Source organism: Cornus florida, unplaced genomic scaffold, assembly GCF_030987335.1.
Source record: "Cornus florida cultivar Cherokee Brave unplaced genomic scaffold, ASM3098733v1 CherokeeBrave_3.0.0_Hap2_Chr09, whole genome shotgun sequence".
Lineage (NCBI taxonomy): Eukaryota > Viridiplantae > Streptophyta > Magnoliopsida > Cornales > Cornaceae > Cornus > Cornus florida.
Genome location: NW_026775579.1, coordinates 80,660,974 through 80,682,478, shown reverse-complemented (window position 1 = coordinate 80,682,478; position 21,505 = coordinate 80,660,974). Strand labels below are relative to the sequence as shown.

Genomic DNA, 21,505 nt, shown 5'->3' with positions numbered 1-21,505 from the left:
ATTTTTGGTTCCTTGATATGGCCTAGTACATGCAAGATGTGGACAAAGGACATTGTATAATAATCATCCCCACCTAAGTTGCTGTCGTCTACATAGGTTGAGTAAGCTCTCTCTCTCTCTCTCTCTCTCTCTCTCTCTATATATATATATATATATATATGTATATATGTATATATATTTGTGTCAGTGGAGAAGTATAAGAAGGAAATATCTATCTTCTGACATTATTGGCACAAAATGTTTAAAAATTCTACCACTACTAATCAATGATTTTACATGTGCACTTTTTGACAAGTAACACAATGGTGGCTAGGATTATTTTTTTTTTTTTTTGGGAAAAAGATATGTGGCAACATATCACAAGTTACCTCTCCTAATTTTCCTTCATTGAGAATGACTCATTTTGGCCATTTAAAATATTGAATTTGCAAGTTGCTTGGTGGCTTCAGTATACAACATGATTTGTTTTGACATCTAGAGTTTAGTGGCTCTCACAACCAGTGAGGAGAAGACCGAGTGGTGGGGTTTGCTGCTGAATGAAAATTATACAAACGCAAACAATGAAGGCTTTAGGCAGGCAAAATAATTGGTGCAAAAAGGTTTTTATTCTTTGCGGAAATTAAAAAAAATGAGGCTCGAACTCTCAACATCCTCTTTTAGAGGAGAGAAATCAACACCATCCGGCCTAATGACTTAACTGAAAAAATAATCTACCAAAGACTAAGCATATTTAAGGATTATTACCATTGTCCATGTGATTTCCGTCACTGCTTTCCCTCCATTCCTTCTGGGAAATTTCATTGAAAAGAGATTAAATAAAATTGTACATCTTTTCATTATATCAAGAGAAATTCAGTAACAAGGGTTCTTCAAATTACTAATTACAATTCTTCCAATGAAAATAAAGTGATATCACAGGAACAGCTTAAATGTGATGGAAAACCTCATGCTGACAAAAACTATATAATACAGTAGTAACAAGTATTACACTACAAAATATTACTATAATTAATGAATGGTATCCAGTGATCAAAGCTCATCACCCTCAAAGTTTGTCCCTTCCACATTTGGTTGCAAAGAATTAGATCCCAAAAGCAGTACTTTGACTCTTCTAGGCACACCAGAGAGTGGATGTTAGTTTCACTTCAGTTCTGAATGTAAAAGGGATGAAGATGCCCTTTCCACATTCTTACTCGAAACAGAAGATGAAATTCCCGGAGTTTGGAATGATGACGATGAAGAGGGTGCTGGGGCTGAAGCCACGGCAGTGGAGAGAGCACTGACATTGCTGCTCACATTTACACTGGTTCCACTAGCTGATCCTTCAATCACAGCCTTTGGCGCTGGCGGCCTCTCAATTTCCATAACCCCTTCTAGCATCTGCACCACTTTTCCCATCATTGGCCTCTGAGATGGTTGCTCTTGGATGCACCAAAAGCTTACCTTAATTGCCCTCTTGACTTGATCCATATCCACCTCCTCGTGGAGCCTTTTGTCGACAATTCCTTTCACATTTCCCTTCTCAAACTCTTCGTAAGCCCACACAGAAAACTTTTTCCGATTTGTATCTTCTGATACTTCAAAATTCCTTCTCCCGCTCACTATCTCCAACAAAACCATACCATAACTGTAAATATCAGATTTAGAAGTTATCGGAAGATTTGCAAGCCATTCTGGTGCCAAATATCCTCTTGTTCCCCTCACACTTGTCAACGTGCGGTACCTATGGTCTTTTGAATTTACAAGTTTCGCAAGACCAAAATCTGAAACTTTGGCATTGTAAGTCTCATCCAAGAGAATATTCTCCGGCTTTATATCACAGTGGACAATGCAGTCGTGACACTCCTCGTGAAGGTATGTGACCCCCCTTGCAGTCCCTAGGGCGATTTTAAAACGATACTCCCAGTTTAACAATTTACCCGACTGTTCTTCTGTTGTAAAGAGAAAGTTATCAAGAGAACCATTCTTCATGAACTCGTACACCAGAAGCCTGTGACGCCCTTCAGAGCAAAATCCAATTAGTCTCACCAAGTTTAAATGGTGGGTGCTACTTATAGTGGCAACCTCCATCCTAAACTGTTTCTCCCCCTGCTCAATTCCCTCAAGTTGCTTCACTGCAACAATGGTTCTATTTGCAAGAGCCCCCTTATAAACGGCCCCAAATCCTCCTGCTCCAAGCTTTTCCCTGAACCCCTTTGTGGACCGTTGGAGTTCTTTGTATGAGAACTGGACCGGTGCACCAGAGGCATATTCAAGAAGTGCGTATTGAGCGGACAATCCACTAAACTTGGGGCTATTTCTAAAGCACCACCACCACAAACCACCTTCCAACATGATTAAACACAAAACAGTACCCACAACCACAACTGCTACTATCCACGCATGCAACCTCCAACCATTATCCTTGCCAGCGTTTAGAGAAGAAGCAGAGGGGTTCGGACTCACTGGACCACAAACCTTGACATATGAAGTGCTAGGAAGAGAAGGGGACTGATACCCACTAACAAAATTCGGCACTTTCAAGTAACACATCCCCGTTCCATCTGCTAATGTGGTCGAAGCAACACAAGAACCACTCACAAGACAATTCAACCTACAAGCTGAATTACCCACAGAGAAAATCTGCGAGGACAATTCAGGAGGGTATGTCAAGAACTTGGCATGCGGCATATCCAACATGGTGGCACTCCCCGGACAATCCTCAATCTCCATCTTCCTCTTGCACCCCTTCCTGCTATCATTTGGATCAATCAGCTCGAAATTCTCCGAAGGGCACCCACAGATCGGACTCGAATCATTATAACTACATATGCCCATGTTCCCACAAAACCCAAAAACTTCACACTGATCACCAACAGCTGACCATCTCACAGTATCCTCACCACTACCCCTAGTGGAGCTATAAATTCTCAAATTCCCATCATCATCCAACTTCACAAACCTAAGTATATCACTACCCTCAGCATAATCACTACTATAAACTACATTGGCTGCGGCCGAAAGCGTTGGATCAGAAAGGGTTAATACCCCAATTGGTTGAAGTCCTAATATAGGTGATGAAAAGTTCATAGAATTTATACCAGTAGACTCATTCCACCTGGAAGAGGAATTGAACCAAATATTCCAATATACAATAGAATCATTCCACCTAAGTGTTAAATTTCCAGAGCTAAGCAGATGAAATGTGTACAACCCAGATCGCAAAACATTGTGAATTGTGAAATTTTGTGAGGGCAAAATGGTATCAGTCGGATTATCAAATGTAGACCAAACAGAAGTTGTACCATTTCTGAGGACGAAGTTACCTGAGTCGTCGAGGGCGGCGGAGGAGACGCCGCGGCCGGCGGTGCTGGACTGCCAGACGAGGGCGCCGGAGCCGTTGACGAGGCGGAGGTTGCCGTCAGAGAGGAACTGGAGAGAGGCGGAGGAGTCGGCGGCGCCAGTGTCAACGCCGCCGGCCCTCCAGATGGGGATGCCGTTGTAGGTGACGGCGGCGAAGTAGGTGGGGCCTTCGGAGATGAAGCCGAGAGAGAACGTGCGGTTTGGTGAGTTCCAGTTGCTATTTTGATTTGAGGCGTAGAGGGTTGATCCTAATGGGATGTCTGCTGATTCGGTGGTGATGATGAAGAAGAAGAGTGAAAATAAAATTGGGTTTAGTATAGATTGGGGTTTCATTTCTCTTTCTACTCTAGTCTCTGTCAGGGATTCGAGTTATTTAATTCTGTGTGTATGCCTTTCAACTTGTGAAATTTGGTCTGTGCAGAGAGGGTTTTAAATGCAGGAGGGGATAGAGAGGAAGAAGAAGACTGGGAATTTGACTTGGAACAGAGAGCTGGTTCTGGTTCGTTGGTGTGAGTTGTTGGTCTTTGCACGCTTAGGAGTATAGAGAGAGAGGAACGTTGAATCGTTGATTATTTCAACGTTGAGGAGTGGGACCGCGGCTAATTGTTGGTTTACGGTGTCTGGAGGGCGTGTCTTCTAGTAAAAAACGGTCACTATTATACTGTAACATGTCATAAATTACTGTAGGAAATAATTATACTTATTTTTACCACTTTAAATCTCCTTTTCACCTGTTTAAAGAAAATATGGATAAGAAATACATATATATATATATGGATGATACAAGCAGTCAATTTATTATTGAATAAGTAATAAGAATAATGTATATGTAACTGAAATGAGAACAATGAGATGAATTACAAAGTTGACTACAAAAAATATAATTAAGATAAATTTTAAGGTTGTTTACAAATTGGGGCAGCAACCCAACTCGGATAGGTTGGACTTTGGAGGTACAATTCAGATTCCACCGGAAATGTTCAACATTAATTTAATAGGAGTATCAATATCAATCCGCTATTAATAGAAAGGAAAAATGATTGATAAGGTGCACTTAGGGGGTGGCGATTCATATTCGTGAATCATAATTATGTCGTGTCGTGTCGTGTCGTGTCGATAGTAGTTATGTCAGAAACCCTCGATACTAGTCTAGCCTGTTTATTAAACGGGTTAACGGCCATTTAATATTCAATCAAATAATAAATATTAGAAAAAATTTGTTACAATTAACCTAAATATTTAAAATAAGAAGAAAAATCATAAAACTTAATTAAAGTTTATGTTAAAATAACTTAACCGTCCATAGTAATTAGATTTAAACATGTATCATATTACATAAGTTATATTCATAATTATGACATGTTGAGTTAAACGGGTTACATGTGTTGAACCCCCTTAACCCTAACCCGACACGATTAAGTAAACAAGTTAATCGTGTCAACCCGTTTATGACCCGAACTCGATTAAAGTTAACCCAAACCCACTCATCTCATGTCGTGTTCAAGCCGTGTTGACGGATCGTGTCGTAATTTGCCACCCTTAGGTATGGTACAAGAGTATATATGTGTGTGTATGTGTATACATAATTGTATTATTATGTATATTGGGGTTTACAAATCTGCTTGCTCGAGTTATCTAATTTGAGTCAGGTTTAGATTGGATTTCAGGTTGTCCAACGCATGAATCCTAGCCTAGACGGAAATGAATTCAGTTCCTTTTTTCAGCCCAAGCCCAAATCAAATTCCAAATAGCCATATTTAAATTCAAAAATTTTAGAGTTGGATTCAAGTTAGCCCACTCGAATACCCTAACCAAACTAGTGATCATAAAGTGGGACAATTAATGTACATAGAGTTGCAGACAAAGAGACTAACCAAAATAAAATGAACTTCTTATAAATGATTTTAAAAGATCAAATATAATTAAAATGACTAGTGATAAAAATGAAAAATAAATTAAAAGATATTGATTATCACTATTGATAATTTGATAGTAAGTTTTGGTATATTATATAATGCATAATCTATCTTATTAGTTTATCCTCTATTTTTTAAATTAAAGATTAATAAATTCTCATTAGAAGTAATTAGTGAGTATGGCTAACTTACGGGAAAAAAAATCATATAAAAAATCTATAAAAATTATGTTTGGTTGTGTAGTTCTTGTTATGAACTATGGCTATGGGTTAGAACTCAGGATGACAATTTTACTTGCTCAATTATGTTATTAATTTTATTTTAGTTTTTCAAATTAATATAGACTCGATGGCGGTCAGATATTTTAATTGGCTTTTCAAAGAGGTTGTTGTAATTGATAAGGATGCTGAAAAAAAAGATAGTTGGGATGAATTTTATACAATTTATTCATTTTCTCATTAACCCCACTAAGTGATAGTTTTATATTCATGTTAACGGCACTGGAAACTTCGCAGGGGGATTTGTAACTTGCAATCAGTTTTTTTTTTTATTTTTTTTCTCTCGAATTCATGCAAAATAATAATAATAAAAATAAATAAATAAATAAAGATAATAGAAAACAAAAATTAAAGTCCACCACAAAACAAATTTGGAAAGTGAGAAATGAATAAAGAAACTTAATTTAAAATAAATAAAAAAAGTTCAAATCAGAATACCTTCAAATTGGAATACAATAACTCAATTAAACACCAAAACGGAGTTCAGCTCATGGGGAGAGGAAACTCACTACAAATAGGAGAACTTTTAACTTTGGAAATTAAACAAAACTCTAAACCTATCAAAGAAACTCGTAAGTATTTTAATGGGACAAGTACAGAAAACATCCGTTAAAGTATATTTCGTGTAATATTTTTATCTCTATTTGAAATAAATATGCAAAATAACACCTCTAATTTTTATACATTATGCAAAAATATCCCTTCTGACATAATTTAGTGTTATAATACCTGTTTTGCTCTTTTACTATTTCAAAAATGTCCAAGGGGTATATATGCTATTAATCTCATAGTATAATAATGTTATGTGTCATTACAATTTTTTTTTTTTTAACTTTTTTCTATATATATATCTGTAAACATTTTTAAAAAAAACTTTGAGAATTTGTAGAACAATGATTTGAATTTTTTGATATTCTAGTTACTTCTTACTACTAATGTCAGTGTTCACTGATTTTCGGAGTTTGAAATTTTTTTGTTTTCTTTAATTTGCACTTTATTTCTGTTTTTTATTTTTTATTTTCTATTTTTATCTTTACTTGTCCATTGCCCGCGTCCTTCAATAGTGTCATTTTCGATCATTTTATAAAATATATATATATATATATATTTTATAAAATAGTTCAGTAAGGGTAATTTAGTCAACTTAGGATTTAAATTTGTCAAATGAGCCTATTTGTACCAAATTAAAACTTTAGATGTGTTTTTTGCACAAGAGGGACGGGCATCCTCAGTAAGGGTAATTTAGTCAACTTAGAGTTTAAATTTGTAAGAGAGACCTATTTGCACCAAATTAAAACTTTAGCAGTGTTTTTTACACCTGAAGGTTGTGATATGCATTCACTGGTGTTTTCTGCGCTTACTTTATTTTAACCCCTCATTTGAAACTGTGTGTATCTGTTTTTCTCTTACACATAGTGGATTCGACTCGACCTTTAAAGTATCAAGCGTCCGACATTGAAAATTTACGGCTTTACAATCTCGTTTCCGAATTCGCTCGTGAAATCTTTAGCCAAATATTTACCTATTATTTAAATTTTACTATTTTGTCAATTTCTTGATTTGTTGGTTCGCTATGGCATCGATGGTTACTTCGTACTTATATTGTAATATACTAAAAAGTGACAACAACCAACAATCCCATGATTGGTTTGTGGTTGAAATTAAGACCAAAAACAGATATCAAAAGAAAATACGAATGATAGTAGGAGACAAGATAGATTTGAGAGAAGACCGTTACATGGGTTCAGAGTCATCTACTCGTTTCCATGTCCCGAATTCCCTTCTCCGCCAGCCTCAATGCCTCGAGCGCCACATCTAGGCCGAGCTCTCGTTGTTCCACTGGAACTTCAATTTCCGTTCAATCCATTACCTGACCATGAACATCTCCGTTACTTGCTCCATACACCATCAATTCCAACCTTTAAAAATCTTCAAGATAAGTTCTTGGGACTGTTGGTCGAGTTCGAAATATTGACAGTTGACTTGGTTGATGAAGAAGGAATTGGTAATGATAATGGTGGTTTTTTGGAGATTGATGAAGAAGAAGTGGTTGATGAAGGAATTGGTGATGAAGATGGGTTTTTGTGTAAACTTTAATAATTCGTGGTAAGCCATTAATTACAAATTTACATGAATCCCATATTTTATAACTTCATGATTTTCACATATCTATAATGCATAAATAAATGGTTAGATATAAATACCTCGATTCAGATATCAAACTTTGTTGAGATTAAATCCAACGTCTAGATCCTCTAACCACGAACTAATCTGCAACTCTGATCAACAGGCAGAGGTGGAAACTGGTTTCTCTCTCTTAGCCTTTTGCACACATAAAACTTTTACGTGTTGTAACATTAATTGTACATAATTGATGGAGTATATGCATTTTTATAAAGGCAGAGAGAGGACCAATTTTCCTTTTAGTAACATAATTCTACTTTCCATCAAAGTAAGGAATAAGAAAGGAAAACACTTCTCCAATAAGTAATTACCAAAAGGGTAATTATAAGTTGACAAAAAATAAATAATATTAATTGATATCTATTTACTTAGCCACCAAGTAATATGTCACATGTCCAAATCATGTGGGCCACAATTAAATAAATAATCTTACATTCTCCCACTTGGCATATATGATAATTTATGTAGTGGTTTAGTAAAATAGTCATTAGTGTGCACCATAAATTAGATTAAGGTATTAAGTTGGTCATCATAAATACAATGGTAAACAAACTACCAATGTGAGTCATGGCGGTTGTATGTCCCTAAATGACACAGTCCCTTCCATGTACCACAACACTAGTAACCTATTTAACATAGTCTATAAATGAGAAGTATCAATAATGATCTAACAATAATGTCTTTTCCAAGACTATTCCTATTACCACTTATTAAAGCAATACGTACATGTACATTAACTAATAGGAAATATCAGAAACGCATTTAATGAGCGCAAAATGTCAAATATATATAAACACTGTTAAGCAATCCATAATTAAAAAATAATCATCATTGACTACATTCAAGACCCATTCTTTTAACATGTTCCATAAATGTCTTGAGTGGTAGTCCATTCGTTAATGGATTGCAATCATAAGTTATGTGCTTATATATTCAATAGATATTCGTTGTTTCTAAACATCTTCTTTAATGATAAAGTATTTCAACTTTAGAATACTTATCATTTTTCATACAAAAATATCAACAATTGCAGCATAAATTTTTAGCAATCTGAAAATGGTACCCATAATTCCAATCCTGAAATAAATTCTGCAATAATAAATTGTAGCCTCAAAGCATGCTACAAATTAAAAATTTATAATAGACAAAGTAATTAAAAATTACTTTATACTTTTTCATAATATTGTTCTTCCAGCCAAAAGAAATAAATAACCAATTAAAAAATATCTTCCTAAGTGTGAGCATATAATCTTTTATCCCATACCAACTTGTATATACATCAAACTCCACAATATATGCATAAGGAATATTTTTCGTTTCTTTACCTTCTAACTAACTCATTCTTTGGGATTGCATTAGGCTGAATTTATCCTCTTTTATGTATGGAATAATACTGGTTTAATAATGTTCCATACCAAATCTTTCCAGAACTTTTTCAATATATGCTTTCTGAGACAATCCTAAAAATTCACGTGATCTATCATGAAATATTTCTATTCCTATCACGTAGGATGTCTCATCCATATCTTTCATTTCAAAGTTCTTAAAGATAACTTTTAATTTCATATAATAAACTAAGATCACTATTACTAAACAAAACATTATCAATATATATAGAATCAGAAATATAAACTTACTCTCACTAACCTTATAGTATATACACTGATCAACAGTATTTTACTTAAAACAAAAAGAAATAATGGTATCATTGAACTTAATATACCATTGTTAGGAAGTTTATTTAAGTTCATATATTGGCCTCTTAAGTTTACAGACCATGTATTATTTACTCTTTAATGTAAAGCCTTCAGGTTGTTCCATATAGACTTCATCTTTCTAAACTTTCATTCAGAAAATCAATCAAAATCAAATTCTTGCAGATATACCACATAGTCATCCAGAATAGCAGATCTCCTTTTTGAGATAGTCTTGATGTTATTCCATGTGACTCTTTTACAATATATTCATTGATGACAATCTCATCATGAAGTTGTTGATCATTCAATTATTTTTCGTTGTTATACAGTTCAACAACTAAAGAAACAATTATTTCTTTAGAAGTTATAGGTAAAGAAATATGTATCATAACTTTTTAAATGATCATACTCTTATTTTTATCACTCCCACTGACTTCACCATTCTTAATGAATCTGACATTACCGATTTCAATAATTATCGTACTATGTTTAGGATAGTAAAACTTATACCATTTAGATTACTTAACATCCACAACATTATGGGTAACGAAGAATTACTTAACACACTTCTAACCAATTCCATAAGAGTACGATTATGCCTTACAGTTACACGCTTCTGCTGTGGCATGTATAGCAAAGTGTATTGAGCACAAATGCCATACATTTCAAGGAGTTTAATAACCGGTTAGAGTATTAACCCGTTTCATCATATTTTTCATAATATTTACCACCTTTATATGACCTTATGATTTTCACTTTTCCATCTATTTATTTTTCAATCTCATTTATGTATACTTCAAGAATACCCACTGCTTGAAATTTTTCATACAACAAATAAATATATCCATAATGTGAAAAATCAACTATAAAGGCGATAAAATATTTTTCTCCTCCAAAAAATGGAACATCAAAGGGTCTACAAATGTCTGTAAGAATAATTTCAAGAAGCTATATACTTATTGTGGCTCATTTCTTTATGTGTTTAGTTTGTTTACCCTTAATACAATCTACACACATCAAAATTAATAAAGTTTAGATTCAGAAAAATCACATCCTTTACTAATTTTCCTAACTTTTCACTAGATATTGACCTAGTCTTTTATGCCACAAGAAAGATAAATTTTCTATTAATTGAGTTACGCTTAATTCTAACATTATGATGCAAGATCAAAATATTTTTAATAAATAAACTATCAAATTTGAATTTACAGAAATCATCAACAATAATACCATAACTCACAAATTAAAATTTCTTGAATAAACATCATTATCAAATTTAAATGAAAAACCATTAACATAAAGTTTTGAAATAAAATCAAATTATGGGAAATTGAATAAACATAAAAAAGTTTAAAATAATTTAAATAAAATCCACTATCTAACATTAAATATAATGTCACAATGGTTTCAACAAAACTTTTTCTCAATTATCATAAATAAGAAATTCTTATTTGAATTTGTGGTTTAGGCCAAAAAAAAAAAAAAAATTCTTACATCTATTAGAAACATAAACATTAGTACTTAAGTTAACCTATCATGTATTAGAAAGAATTTCAATAAGTAATTTGAAATATACAAAAGGCAAAAGCTTACTATTCTTTTTCGAATCATTCTTTATATTTCATATAATCTTTCTAAAAATGTTCAATACATTAATAACACTTTTTTATTATTACATTCCTTTCATTTAGTAGATTGACCTAAATCTTTTAATTTTGAGTGTTGCTCACTTAATGCCTTTTCAGACTTATTCCCAAAAATTTATTTATAACTTCTTGAGTCATCAGATGAACATAATGATTACCTTGCTACTTAAGTCTTGTCTACTCCTAAATTAACATAATAGTCAATTAAATCACTTTTTACTTGTCTTAATAGTGTTAATTCTCTAAATGACCCATACTGAATAGACAAGAAATTGATAATAAATTGAATAAAAAAATTCTCATTCACAATCGTACATAAGGTTCTCAATTTTGTAGCAACATTAGTCATCTAAACAAAAAACATACCCATACATGGTAAGAGTACCAACAAAATTGCATAGTAGTGATATAAATTAATAATTTTCGTTTTAGATATTTATCTATAATACGAAAACATTCTTCTAGTCAAAATATTCCTTAGCACTATTACTATGGGAAACAATTATTCACATAACTACACTGCTTAATCTGTTCGATCTTTCCCAAACTTTATAAAGAATCTTTTCTCCTTCACTGTCTTTATGAGTAATAATAGTAAGTTTCTTAGTTTAAAATGCTAAATCAAGATTTAACACATCTAAATTTTGAACTCAACTTAGTCATTCCATTATGAGAAGTTAGTCCTATTAAGAATCAGAACAGATGTAGCATGCACATTAAGATAAAATACTTACAACAATAATACTTTGAGTTAACAACACGTTTATATATAACTTAAAAATATAAATACAATGTATAACTATAGTACTCCTTTGGGTAGTAACTATAAAATACTAATAATGATACTTATTTGTATTTATATGTATATCTTCATTGGTAATGTATTATTTAATTAAACAGATAAGTTACCTTTGAATATCATATATCTACCTAATTAAAAAATACATGCATTCCCTTAATTTTCATTTAATCACTTGAAAATCAATTCCCTTTGGAGAATTATTTCTCATAATTAAATAAACTCAATATTTATGAATATCATAAAAAATAGTAAGCGTCATAATTCATGAAATATTGTAATTATGTAGACTACTAAAATTAATATTCATCAACTATTATAGTTAGGCCACTTTGGTAGCTACCAACCTTTACATAATATGAATATTAAATTAGATAGTAACTAATTTATGATTAATTATGTCTACTACAAAAATTAATATTCATCAATCATTAAGATTGGGCCACTTTGGTAACTACCAATCTTCACATAATATGAATATTAAATTAGACAGAGATTAATTCATCATTAAGTTATATTTACTACTAAAATTAATATTCATTGATCATTATGGTTAGGCCACTTTGGTAACTACTAACCCTCACATAATATGAATATTAAATTAACTAGTAACTAATTAATCATTAATTTACCCATTTAACATTATACACACATACTCATAATTGTCGATTGAAGTTTAAGCACCTTCGATCTCAAAAATTTAATAGTTTGAAATTTCATAGAAAATATCTTTTTATTTTATATACATAATAAAACATATTATTTTATTTTCGGACTTAAAGATCATAATTGAATCAATCTAAAATCGACTCTCCATCATGTATGTATGTTTGGGTATAAAACAACAAGTTATTTGCATGTCTAATAATATTAGATTAAATTTCTAAACTCACAAATTATTCTAAAAATTCAAATTCCTAAAATAAATAAATCACGTATATTATGTATTTAATAATCTATTTAAAATACTCATATACAGTGACATGCTTCTCATTCATCAATTATCACTATATATATAAAACAAATATATAATGATATATATATATATATATATATATATATAAAATATCAACCACACAAGCAGGTCCAGAAAATTTTTGAGTGTAAAATATATATGCTAGAGAAGTGATGTTTCATGAAACATCTATTTAATCATGCAAACCAATAAAGTTATATATACATATGCTTACATGTATATAGTAACTTTCAAGTCAAATATATAGGGGCGGAAATCAAGGTAGGAAACTAAAATAAATTCTTTGGTAAACAAACTGATCAAAAACATACTCTGGAGACTAATTGGACATTATACAATCATAGCCACGATTTTGATCAACAAATTTAATTATTTAATTTAAATTTAAATTTATATATATTATTTATGCAAACTTTAGTTGAAAATAACGAGTTCCTAAACCATAAACTCTGATACCACATGTAAACTTTAATAATTCATGTTAAGCCATTAATCACAAATTTACATGAATCCCATATCTTAGAATTTCATGATTTTCACATATCTATAATGCATAAATAAATGGTTAGATATAAATATCTTGATTCAGATATCAAACTTTGTTGAGATTAAATCCAACGTCTAGATCCTCTAACCACGAACTAATCTGCAACTCTGATCAACAGGCAAAGGTGGAAATTGGTTTCTCTCTCTTGGCCTTTTGCACACATAAAACTTTTACATGTTGTATCATTAATTGTACATAATTGATGGAGTATATGCACTTTTATAAAGGTAGAGAGAGGACCAGTTTTCCTTTTAGTAATATAATTCTACTTTCTATCAAAGTAAGGAATAAGAAAGGAAAATACTTCTCCAATAAGTAATTACCAAAAAGGTAATTATAAGTTAACTAAAAATAAATAATATTGATTGATATCTAGTTACTTAGCCACCAAGTAATATGTCACATGTCAAAATCATGTGGGTCACAATTAAATAAATAATCTTACATTTTGGAGATAGAATTGGTTGATGAAGGAATTGGTATTGAATATGGTGTTGTGAACATTGGTGAAGATGAAGAAATGGTTGATGAAGGAATTAGTAATGAAGATGGTTTTATGGAGATTGTTGAAGATGAACTGTAGTTGATGATGAATATTGAGGATGATGATGAATTAGTGTGGAGAGGGAAAATGGGTGGTTCAGAATCTGCCATTGATGGGTTGAAGAAAGAGAAATTTGAGTGTGGATTTGATGGGGACGAGACTAGTTTTACTACTTGTATGGTTTGTTTAGATGATATTTCGGTGGGGATTGAGTTCACTAGCTTGCTCTGTTCTCATGTTTTCCATTATCTGTGTATGGTTAAGTGGTTGGAAGAAAGCAACAACTGCCAAATTTACCTGACATAAAATTCCGGATTAAATGTACATTCAATATTAGAGGTACCTCTAGGTAAGGTTGCCACATTATGATGTGGAGGTCGCGAATTAAAAGCAAACAAATAGTCTCCTCATTTGCGAAAGTAAAACTATGTATGTGAGTTTTCCAGAACTCGCAATGGCATAACATCGGTTTCCCCTACTTTGGTTTTAATAATTTTTCTGGTTTTCTGAAAAACTATTACAAGTTTGTTATTGGCACCAAAGTTAATGTTGCAATATCTCACATCTTGCCTGCTCTTTTATTTTTATTTTTATTTGTTGTGTGGTACCATTAAAGTTGCATTGTTTATGAACAAAAATATAAATAGAAGGAAAAAATTTCAAATATGTAGGTTAAAAAGAATATTTTTTTAAAAAGTAGAAGAAAAAAAATGATAGAACTTTAAAAGGAAAATAATTAAGAGTTTCAATTGAGAAAGTAAATTTTAACTTTTTCTTTTAAGGAAATTTAAAGAATATGAAGAATAAAAAAGAAAATAAATAGATAATTTTAAAGATCACAAAATTTAGTGGGGTACAGTATAAAATTTTCATATATATGGAAAAAAAAAAAAAATTTACCACATATCCCTGAGTACATGAAAGTGCATATCTAAACAACACCCAAGTGAATATAAATTTGGTCATATTTTCTCTCATGATTTTAGCATTCAAACTTTTCTGTTGGATTGGGTTGCTTAAAAAGATGAGTTTCGCATTGCAGACAAAATGTGAACATAAATTTGTTTGAAAAATAGTTTAAATTCTTTTTGATTGTTGTAGAGTAATTGTAATATAGTCCTATATTGGCATATACATTGCATCAAATAACTTTCTGTGTTATCTTGAGCATTGAATGAAGACCAAACTTGGGTCATCCAGTGTATACCACAATATAGAAAAGTCCTACAAACGCTATTAGAAGTTAAATGATACAAGGAGAACTTCCACCTACGGCTTTTTTTTTTTAATCGAATCATGAAACACTTTATTTGTTACATTAATCCATTTTAAGTTCAAATAATAAAGGTATAATATAGATGTTCAAATACTCCTATGATAACTATTTTGAGTGACGGAGTCACGAGCACCTCACCACTAGCAAGGAGGTGGTGTGTTGTTAGAACCATGGACGGAGCCAATTAAGGCCTCAACTTTAAAAAATAAATAAATAAATTTATTTTTGAACGAACAATTTTTTAAAATTGCCCACTCTCAAATTTTTTTTTTTTTTTAATTCATTATGCCCCCCTTTGAACAGAATTCAAGGCTCCATTGTCGATTTTGCGATTAGAAGAGAAAGTAGTTGTTCCTAAGCAAATTGTGTTTTCTATAGATGAGACTGTAGCTATTTAGGTAGTGCTGCATACTCCACCCATTTATACACACTTCAATCACATTTAAATTCTGTAACGATCCGAACCCGGAGGTTCAAACCGTTAGTCGGGTCCTTACTCGAACCCGAGGTCATCTACGTCAAACTTATCATGTCTAACGTCTAATTATACTCATTCGGACCAAAACCAAGTTTTCCCAAGGTTCTAAGTTGTTCACCCGAGAGTCAAGAGTGGATAACCGGGTGAAAGATCAAGAAACCCAAAACAAAAGCACTTCGGTTGACCGAAGTGGAGCTTCGGTCGGCCGAAGCAGACCCTCCTGTACCGGTCGAGCGAAGCTCTCCATCGGTCGACCGAAATGAAGGAAGCCGAGTGTGTGAAGATGGTTCGGTCGACCGAACCCCATTTCAGTCGACCGAAGTGAGAGATCCCGAGAGCTGCCAGAGAATCGGTCGACCGATACACCATTTCGGTCGACCGAAATGGCTCTGCCGAGCCTGGAACCTATTACTGAACACTGCACTTGTGGGATTAAAGGGAAACTGAAATGGAGACCTTAAAATGATCCGGACCTGAACTAAACCATCAATTATGAGACATTGAACAATCGTAAATTAATATGCCATCAATTTATCATTTTACAACATCACTTGCTACAACTTCATGTAGATATTTACAATGATTACATTAGTTTAATTCTTATGTTACAAGGCCATGTCTGGTGACTTAATTATATTTCCAAAACACTAGATATGCAAAAGTGTGGCCTAAGCACAAAACGGCAAAATGAAGGCTTCCCATACTTCATCAATTTTGTGGTGGATTGTCATCCGCCATCTCCTTACCATGTCTTGACAATGTTAGATAAAATGGGGTGAGCAATTTGCTCAATAGATAGCATTTAAGACACACCTCTTGTATCCCCGTGAATCCATACAAAGAATAAAGCAATAGGAGGTGGGGATCATACAATGTCGGGGCAATATCACATAACAATCAATCTCAAATATACACAATATGATGTAATGGGAGTGCATTGCATGTCGATGTCGCTCCCCATTTTTCACATTCAAAATCATCGCTTTCAAACTGTTAATATAACCCGCCCTTTGGTGACCCCGCAGCGACACAAGAGAAGGATTGGCTAGTGTCCCTAACCCTTGGTACCCCGCGGCGTCATTATGGGCCCAGCTAGCTCAACCACTCTAGGGCGACTCCCTAGTTCCCTCTAGGCTATATTAACACTTCGGCCCTTTGGTACCCCTGCGGCGACCAGGTTTTCATAAAACCAGTTTAACAAAACACTTTCACAAAATTTCCCATTTTTCATTTCCAAAATCAATTATTCCCATTTCTTGCCCAATGTGAACGCATGAATGCATTAATGTCTTGTCTATTTTCATCATTTCATAATTATTTCAAGTTGTCTACTAAGTATAGTTCGCAAGAATTTCAAAGGAATTTATCACATGCTCGCACACATCAATAATCTAGCATTTTGAGTATACATAATTCAACACATAAACATGTTCATCACATAGATCATTTAATTCACATAATCCCACAATTAATAAAATACATAACAACTAAACAATTGTCTTGGAACTACCCAAATTAAGCATACTAATTAGCCATTTATGAAGAGTTAACTCACTAAAGCACAAGAACATCATGGATTAAGAACTCCTACCTTGATTTAAGCAAAACCCTTAAAATGGGTCTCCAAATGCGAAATCCAAAGGGAGGCTCAAAGCTGAAATCGATAGTACTCACGCGTAGAGCTCGTCGTGCTCTCCGTTTTGCCTCAAACGGCACCCAAAATTCCAAGTATTGAACATGGAATCTTAATTTGAAGTTTGAAAATCAAAAGGAAAAGAAAAGAAGAAGAAAAGAAGGAGGAAGAGAATGATTACGGGGAGAGAGAAAGTGAGAAACCAAAATGGTCTCTAGCCTCATATATGAGTTAGTGGTGGGTCCCACGACTCCCATTTTATCTTCTCTTTTTCTTTTTGCTTTAATTCCCACACCACACAATTACATGCAATGCGCCATTATAAGAATGTTACATTATTCACATAAATTAACATGCACAAAAATGCAAATGGACCCAACCACAAAACGCGAAAAAACAGAAATACCCTCGCACCAATGAATTTCCAGAAAAATGAAAAATGCTGAAAATTGAAAACGTCACAATCTCCCTAACTTAAAAAGGATTTCGTCCCCGAAATCAAGCCATACCTGGGGAAGAAAACAACTCTGGGTACCTGGAGCGAACCTGTTATTCAAGCTTCCAAGTAGCCTCCTCGACTCCGTGGTGCCTCCAAAGAACTTTCACTAACTGTAACTGAAGATGCAAGAAACTCCTTCTATTCTTTCTCTCTCTAGAATTCTTACACCTCCACCCGAATCAAGATCCTCCTCCTCTTCATTCCAACTCCTATTTATAGATATTTACAAGATATTTACAAGATATTTACTAATTGCTGGACCTGGGCCTATTCCTCAGTAAGCCCTGGTCACTCTTGATGGGCTTACTCCCGCTCGGCCCATATGGCAGTGTCTTTTTATGGGCTGACCCAGCTGTTCGGACTGAAGGTTGTGTTTTGCGAGTCGGACCTGGCCCATGTCATCCAGGGCCTCCTCAACTGCCCCCATAATTGCCCCTTATTTAATAAGGGGTAATTATTGATGGCGTCTCATCATGACGCTGACGGCTCGAGATAACCACGTGGGGGAGCGAACGGTCAGATCCAGAATCAATGTTCCGGGGTTCGAGGGATTTCTTGCCTTCCCGACGCTTCGGCCCTCGGGCCCCCTTGCCTATATAATGCTCTCGAATTCCACTTCACTTCCCTTTACCGTCTCCATCATCAGTCAAATCTCCCTCTTTCTAGAACTGTGCTAAGCCTTTTCCGGTGAAATCCTTCGAGAGTCATTCTCCCAGCGATCTTGCAGTCCTCCGAGGTTAGTTTCGTTCTTTTTACTTTCGGCAGGCTTCCATTTTCCCTCTTTTAGATTCTTCTTGCACTTCCACCATGGTTGTAGATCTGGGTGTCCTTCGTATGAGACTTAGGCTTCCTGACAACATCGTAGTTAGGGTTTGCCCCCAAGACGTTAATATTACGACCGGCGCCGGCCTCCTGCCCGGCGAAGTCTTATTCACAAACCTTCAACTGAATGTTGTTAGGTTCCCTCTGCACCCTTTCTTTAGTTACGTCTTCAACAGATTGGGGATATCCCCTCTGCAGGTCAACCCCAACTTCTTTAGGATCATATCTGTTATGCTCTTATTGATGCGTGACAGAAATCTGGACCTTGACCTCATAGACCTCCTTCTGTGCTATAAGGTCAGTAAGATCCGTACTAACGAGCCCTTCTACCACCTCTACCCGTTCGAGAAGATGTCCATATGCACTGACACAATAAAATCTGAAAAGGGTTGGAGGGATAGCATAGTGGGTATTAGTGGGGCTTGGTCTTCGCCGGCTGCAGAGGATTACCCTATCCCGAGCGCCTTTGGTGTCTGCTCTGTCTCCTCCTATAAAAAATTCAAATCCCATAAACACGACTGCCCCTGTGAAACATGCGTTCCTCGTTTTTGCACTTACTTATGCCGCTCCTTGGGAATACCTTGTGATGACTTGAGCTACAGTGTTTGCAGGGATAGGATTAACTACTTGAAGAGATACGTTCTGAACGATATTCCTTCCTGCTCAGATCTCCTCACTTCAGACAACCTCTTTGCGCTCTCATTACTCGGCTACAATATGAGCAGACTGCAGATTCCCTCTTTTGGCAGGAGGAAAAATACTCCCCCAGTCATTCCTGCTGCTGGGGCGACCTCCTCTCCAGCGTCGGCTTCTTCTTCAGCCACCATATCTGACACTGTCCCGAGCGCAGTGGCTACTAACCCTGCTGCCAGCGCCCCTGCGGCCAACCAGAACGCGCCCTCCCCAGCTACCATAGCTCCTGCTGCTGCGGGGGGCGGTCGGGACAAAGAGCGAGGCAAAAGGCCTCATCCTGACAGTGAAATCGACCCTGAGGAGGAGCCTCTTATTAGAAGGACCCGAGTCTCTGGGCCGGGTACTCTCTTGCACCGAGCGATCAGAGCTCCTTCTCACTCTGGGCCTCCTGCAGCTGGTGGCTCTGCTTCTGCTTCAGGCCCCCCTTCTATCCCCAGCTTGCCGCCATGGGCCCCTCGGTACACTCGAACGGATGGGACGTTCGTGAAACCGAACGAGACCATGCTGAAGGATGGCCAGACCGCTATGGCCTACTACAGGAGCATGTGGACTCCGAAGGACATTGAGGCGGCAAAGGGCCTTTCCCAGAAGGACGTGTTCAGTCGCTTTCCCCAATCTGCTATGGAGGTGACTTTTATTTTCTAACTCATGAATTCTCTTATATTACTTGGTCTTGCCTTCTCCCGTTCTGACTATTGGTTTAACCGTTCTTATTGTGCACCTATGCAGACATTGTTTGGGATGATGGCCATGCAGAAGCAGGTGGAAATGGGGAACGCCAGGGCCCGAAAGTATTCTGACAGCCTGGAGGTGGCTAATAAAGAGAACGACCTCCTTGCCATGAAGAATACCGAGGTGCTGGTTCGGCTTGACAAAGCCGAGCAAGAGAGAGATGTCCTGAAAAAGGAGAATGATTCCCTTCAGGATGAGAAGGACGCCCTCCAGCTCGAGAAGAGCGTCTGGCAGACTGAGCAGGAATCACTCAGAGAAGAGAAGGCAGAACTCCAACGTCTTCTAGCTGATGAACAGTCTGCTCGGATGGCTTTTGAAAAAAGAGCTCTGGACGAGCGTACCGCTCTGATCGACGTTATCAGCAGAGTGGGTGGTGGGATGCTGGCCCTTCATGCTCGGTTCTCCAGGGTCGGTGCTCTTCGGTATGCTCAAGGATTCCGGGAAGGCTTCGCCGACCGGGTTCCGGATGAGGGACAGACCAGCTCCACTCCGGATGAGGTAGACAAGGATCTGGGGATCGAGCCTCTGGGGGTCTATGTCGACCCAGAACCCACCGAAGCGGAGCGTATATTTGATGAGTGCCAGGACATCGCATCCTCAAGGATCATCACAGCTCCTCCTACCGCTCTGCCACTGACCGCTCCCCAATCGTCAACCGTGGCTCCCTCTGTAGCCACTGCTGACGCTGAACCCCAGCCGAACGACTCAGTTATTCACCTGGATTCCCCACCTCATGAAGGTGAGGCGGCTGATGGGGCCGAGGAGGCGAGTCGGCAGGACCAGGATGCTGTTGGTACTGAGGCGTCTAGCTAGGGCTCCTTCGAATTCTTCCAGTTCATATCTTCTTGTAATGATGGACACCTCTCTTTTGTAAACTAAATGTTCAATATTAATGAAATGGCCGAACTCTTTTTCTCTATGTGTTGTGCTCTGTTCAACTTATCTTCAGTACATATATATCTTTTCTCTCTTTTTCTTTTTATATTAGTTTTGCTGTGTGTTTGTACGGCAAGTGCCTGGCGCTCGGCTAGAATGCCACTTGCCACTTGGCTTTAAATTTTTAGCAAGTGTCTGGCGTTCGGCTTATAGTGCCAGCTGCCACTTATCTTGCTTAAGTGCCTGGCGCTCGGCTAGAATGCCACTTGCCACTTGGCTTTCAATTTTTAGCAAGTGTCTGGCGTTCGGCTTATAGTGCCAGCTGCCACTTATCTTGCTTAAGTGCCTGGCGCTCGGCTAGAATGCCACTTGCCACTTGGCTTTCAATTTTTAGCAAGTGTCTGGCGTTCGGCTTATAGTGCCAGCTGCCACTTATCTTGCTTAAGTGCCTGGCGCTCGGCTAGAATGCCACTTGCCACTTGGCTTTCAATTTTTAGCAAGTGTCTGGCGTTCGGCTTATAGTGCCAGCTGCCACTTATCTTGCTTAAGTGCCTGGCGCTCGGCTAG

General features: G+C 36.0%; 2 protein-coding genes across 2 annotated transcripts; one reads left to right on the top strand and one right to left on the bottom strand.

The window, feature by feature from the left end:
• Positions 1-811: 811 nt before the first annotated feature.
• LOC132274596 (G-type lectin S-receptor-like serine/threonine-protein kinase At1g34300) lies at positions 812-3,892 on the bottom strand. The gene has a single exon (XM_059775913.1). The coding sequence runs from the start codon at positions 3,673-3,675 to the stop codon at positions 1,141-1,143; it is 2,535 nt and encodes an 844-aa protein (XP_059631896.1). The 5' UTR covers positions 3,676-3,892; the 3' UTR covers positions 812-1,140.
• A 14,134-nt stretch (positions 3,893-18,026) lies between these two features.
• Positions 18,027-21,173, top strand: LOC132274595 (uncharacterized). Its single transcript, XM_059775912.1, has 2 exons — positions 18,027-19,957; positions 20,060-21,173. Exons 1-2 carry the CDS (start codon positions 18,623-18,625, stop codon positions 20,873-20,875), a joined length of 2,151 nt encoding a protein of 716 aa, XP_059631895.1. The 5' UTR covers positions 18,027-18,622; the 3' UTR covers positions 20,876-21,173.
• The last annotated feature ends 332 nt before the right edge of the window (positions 21,174-21,505 follow it).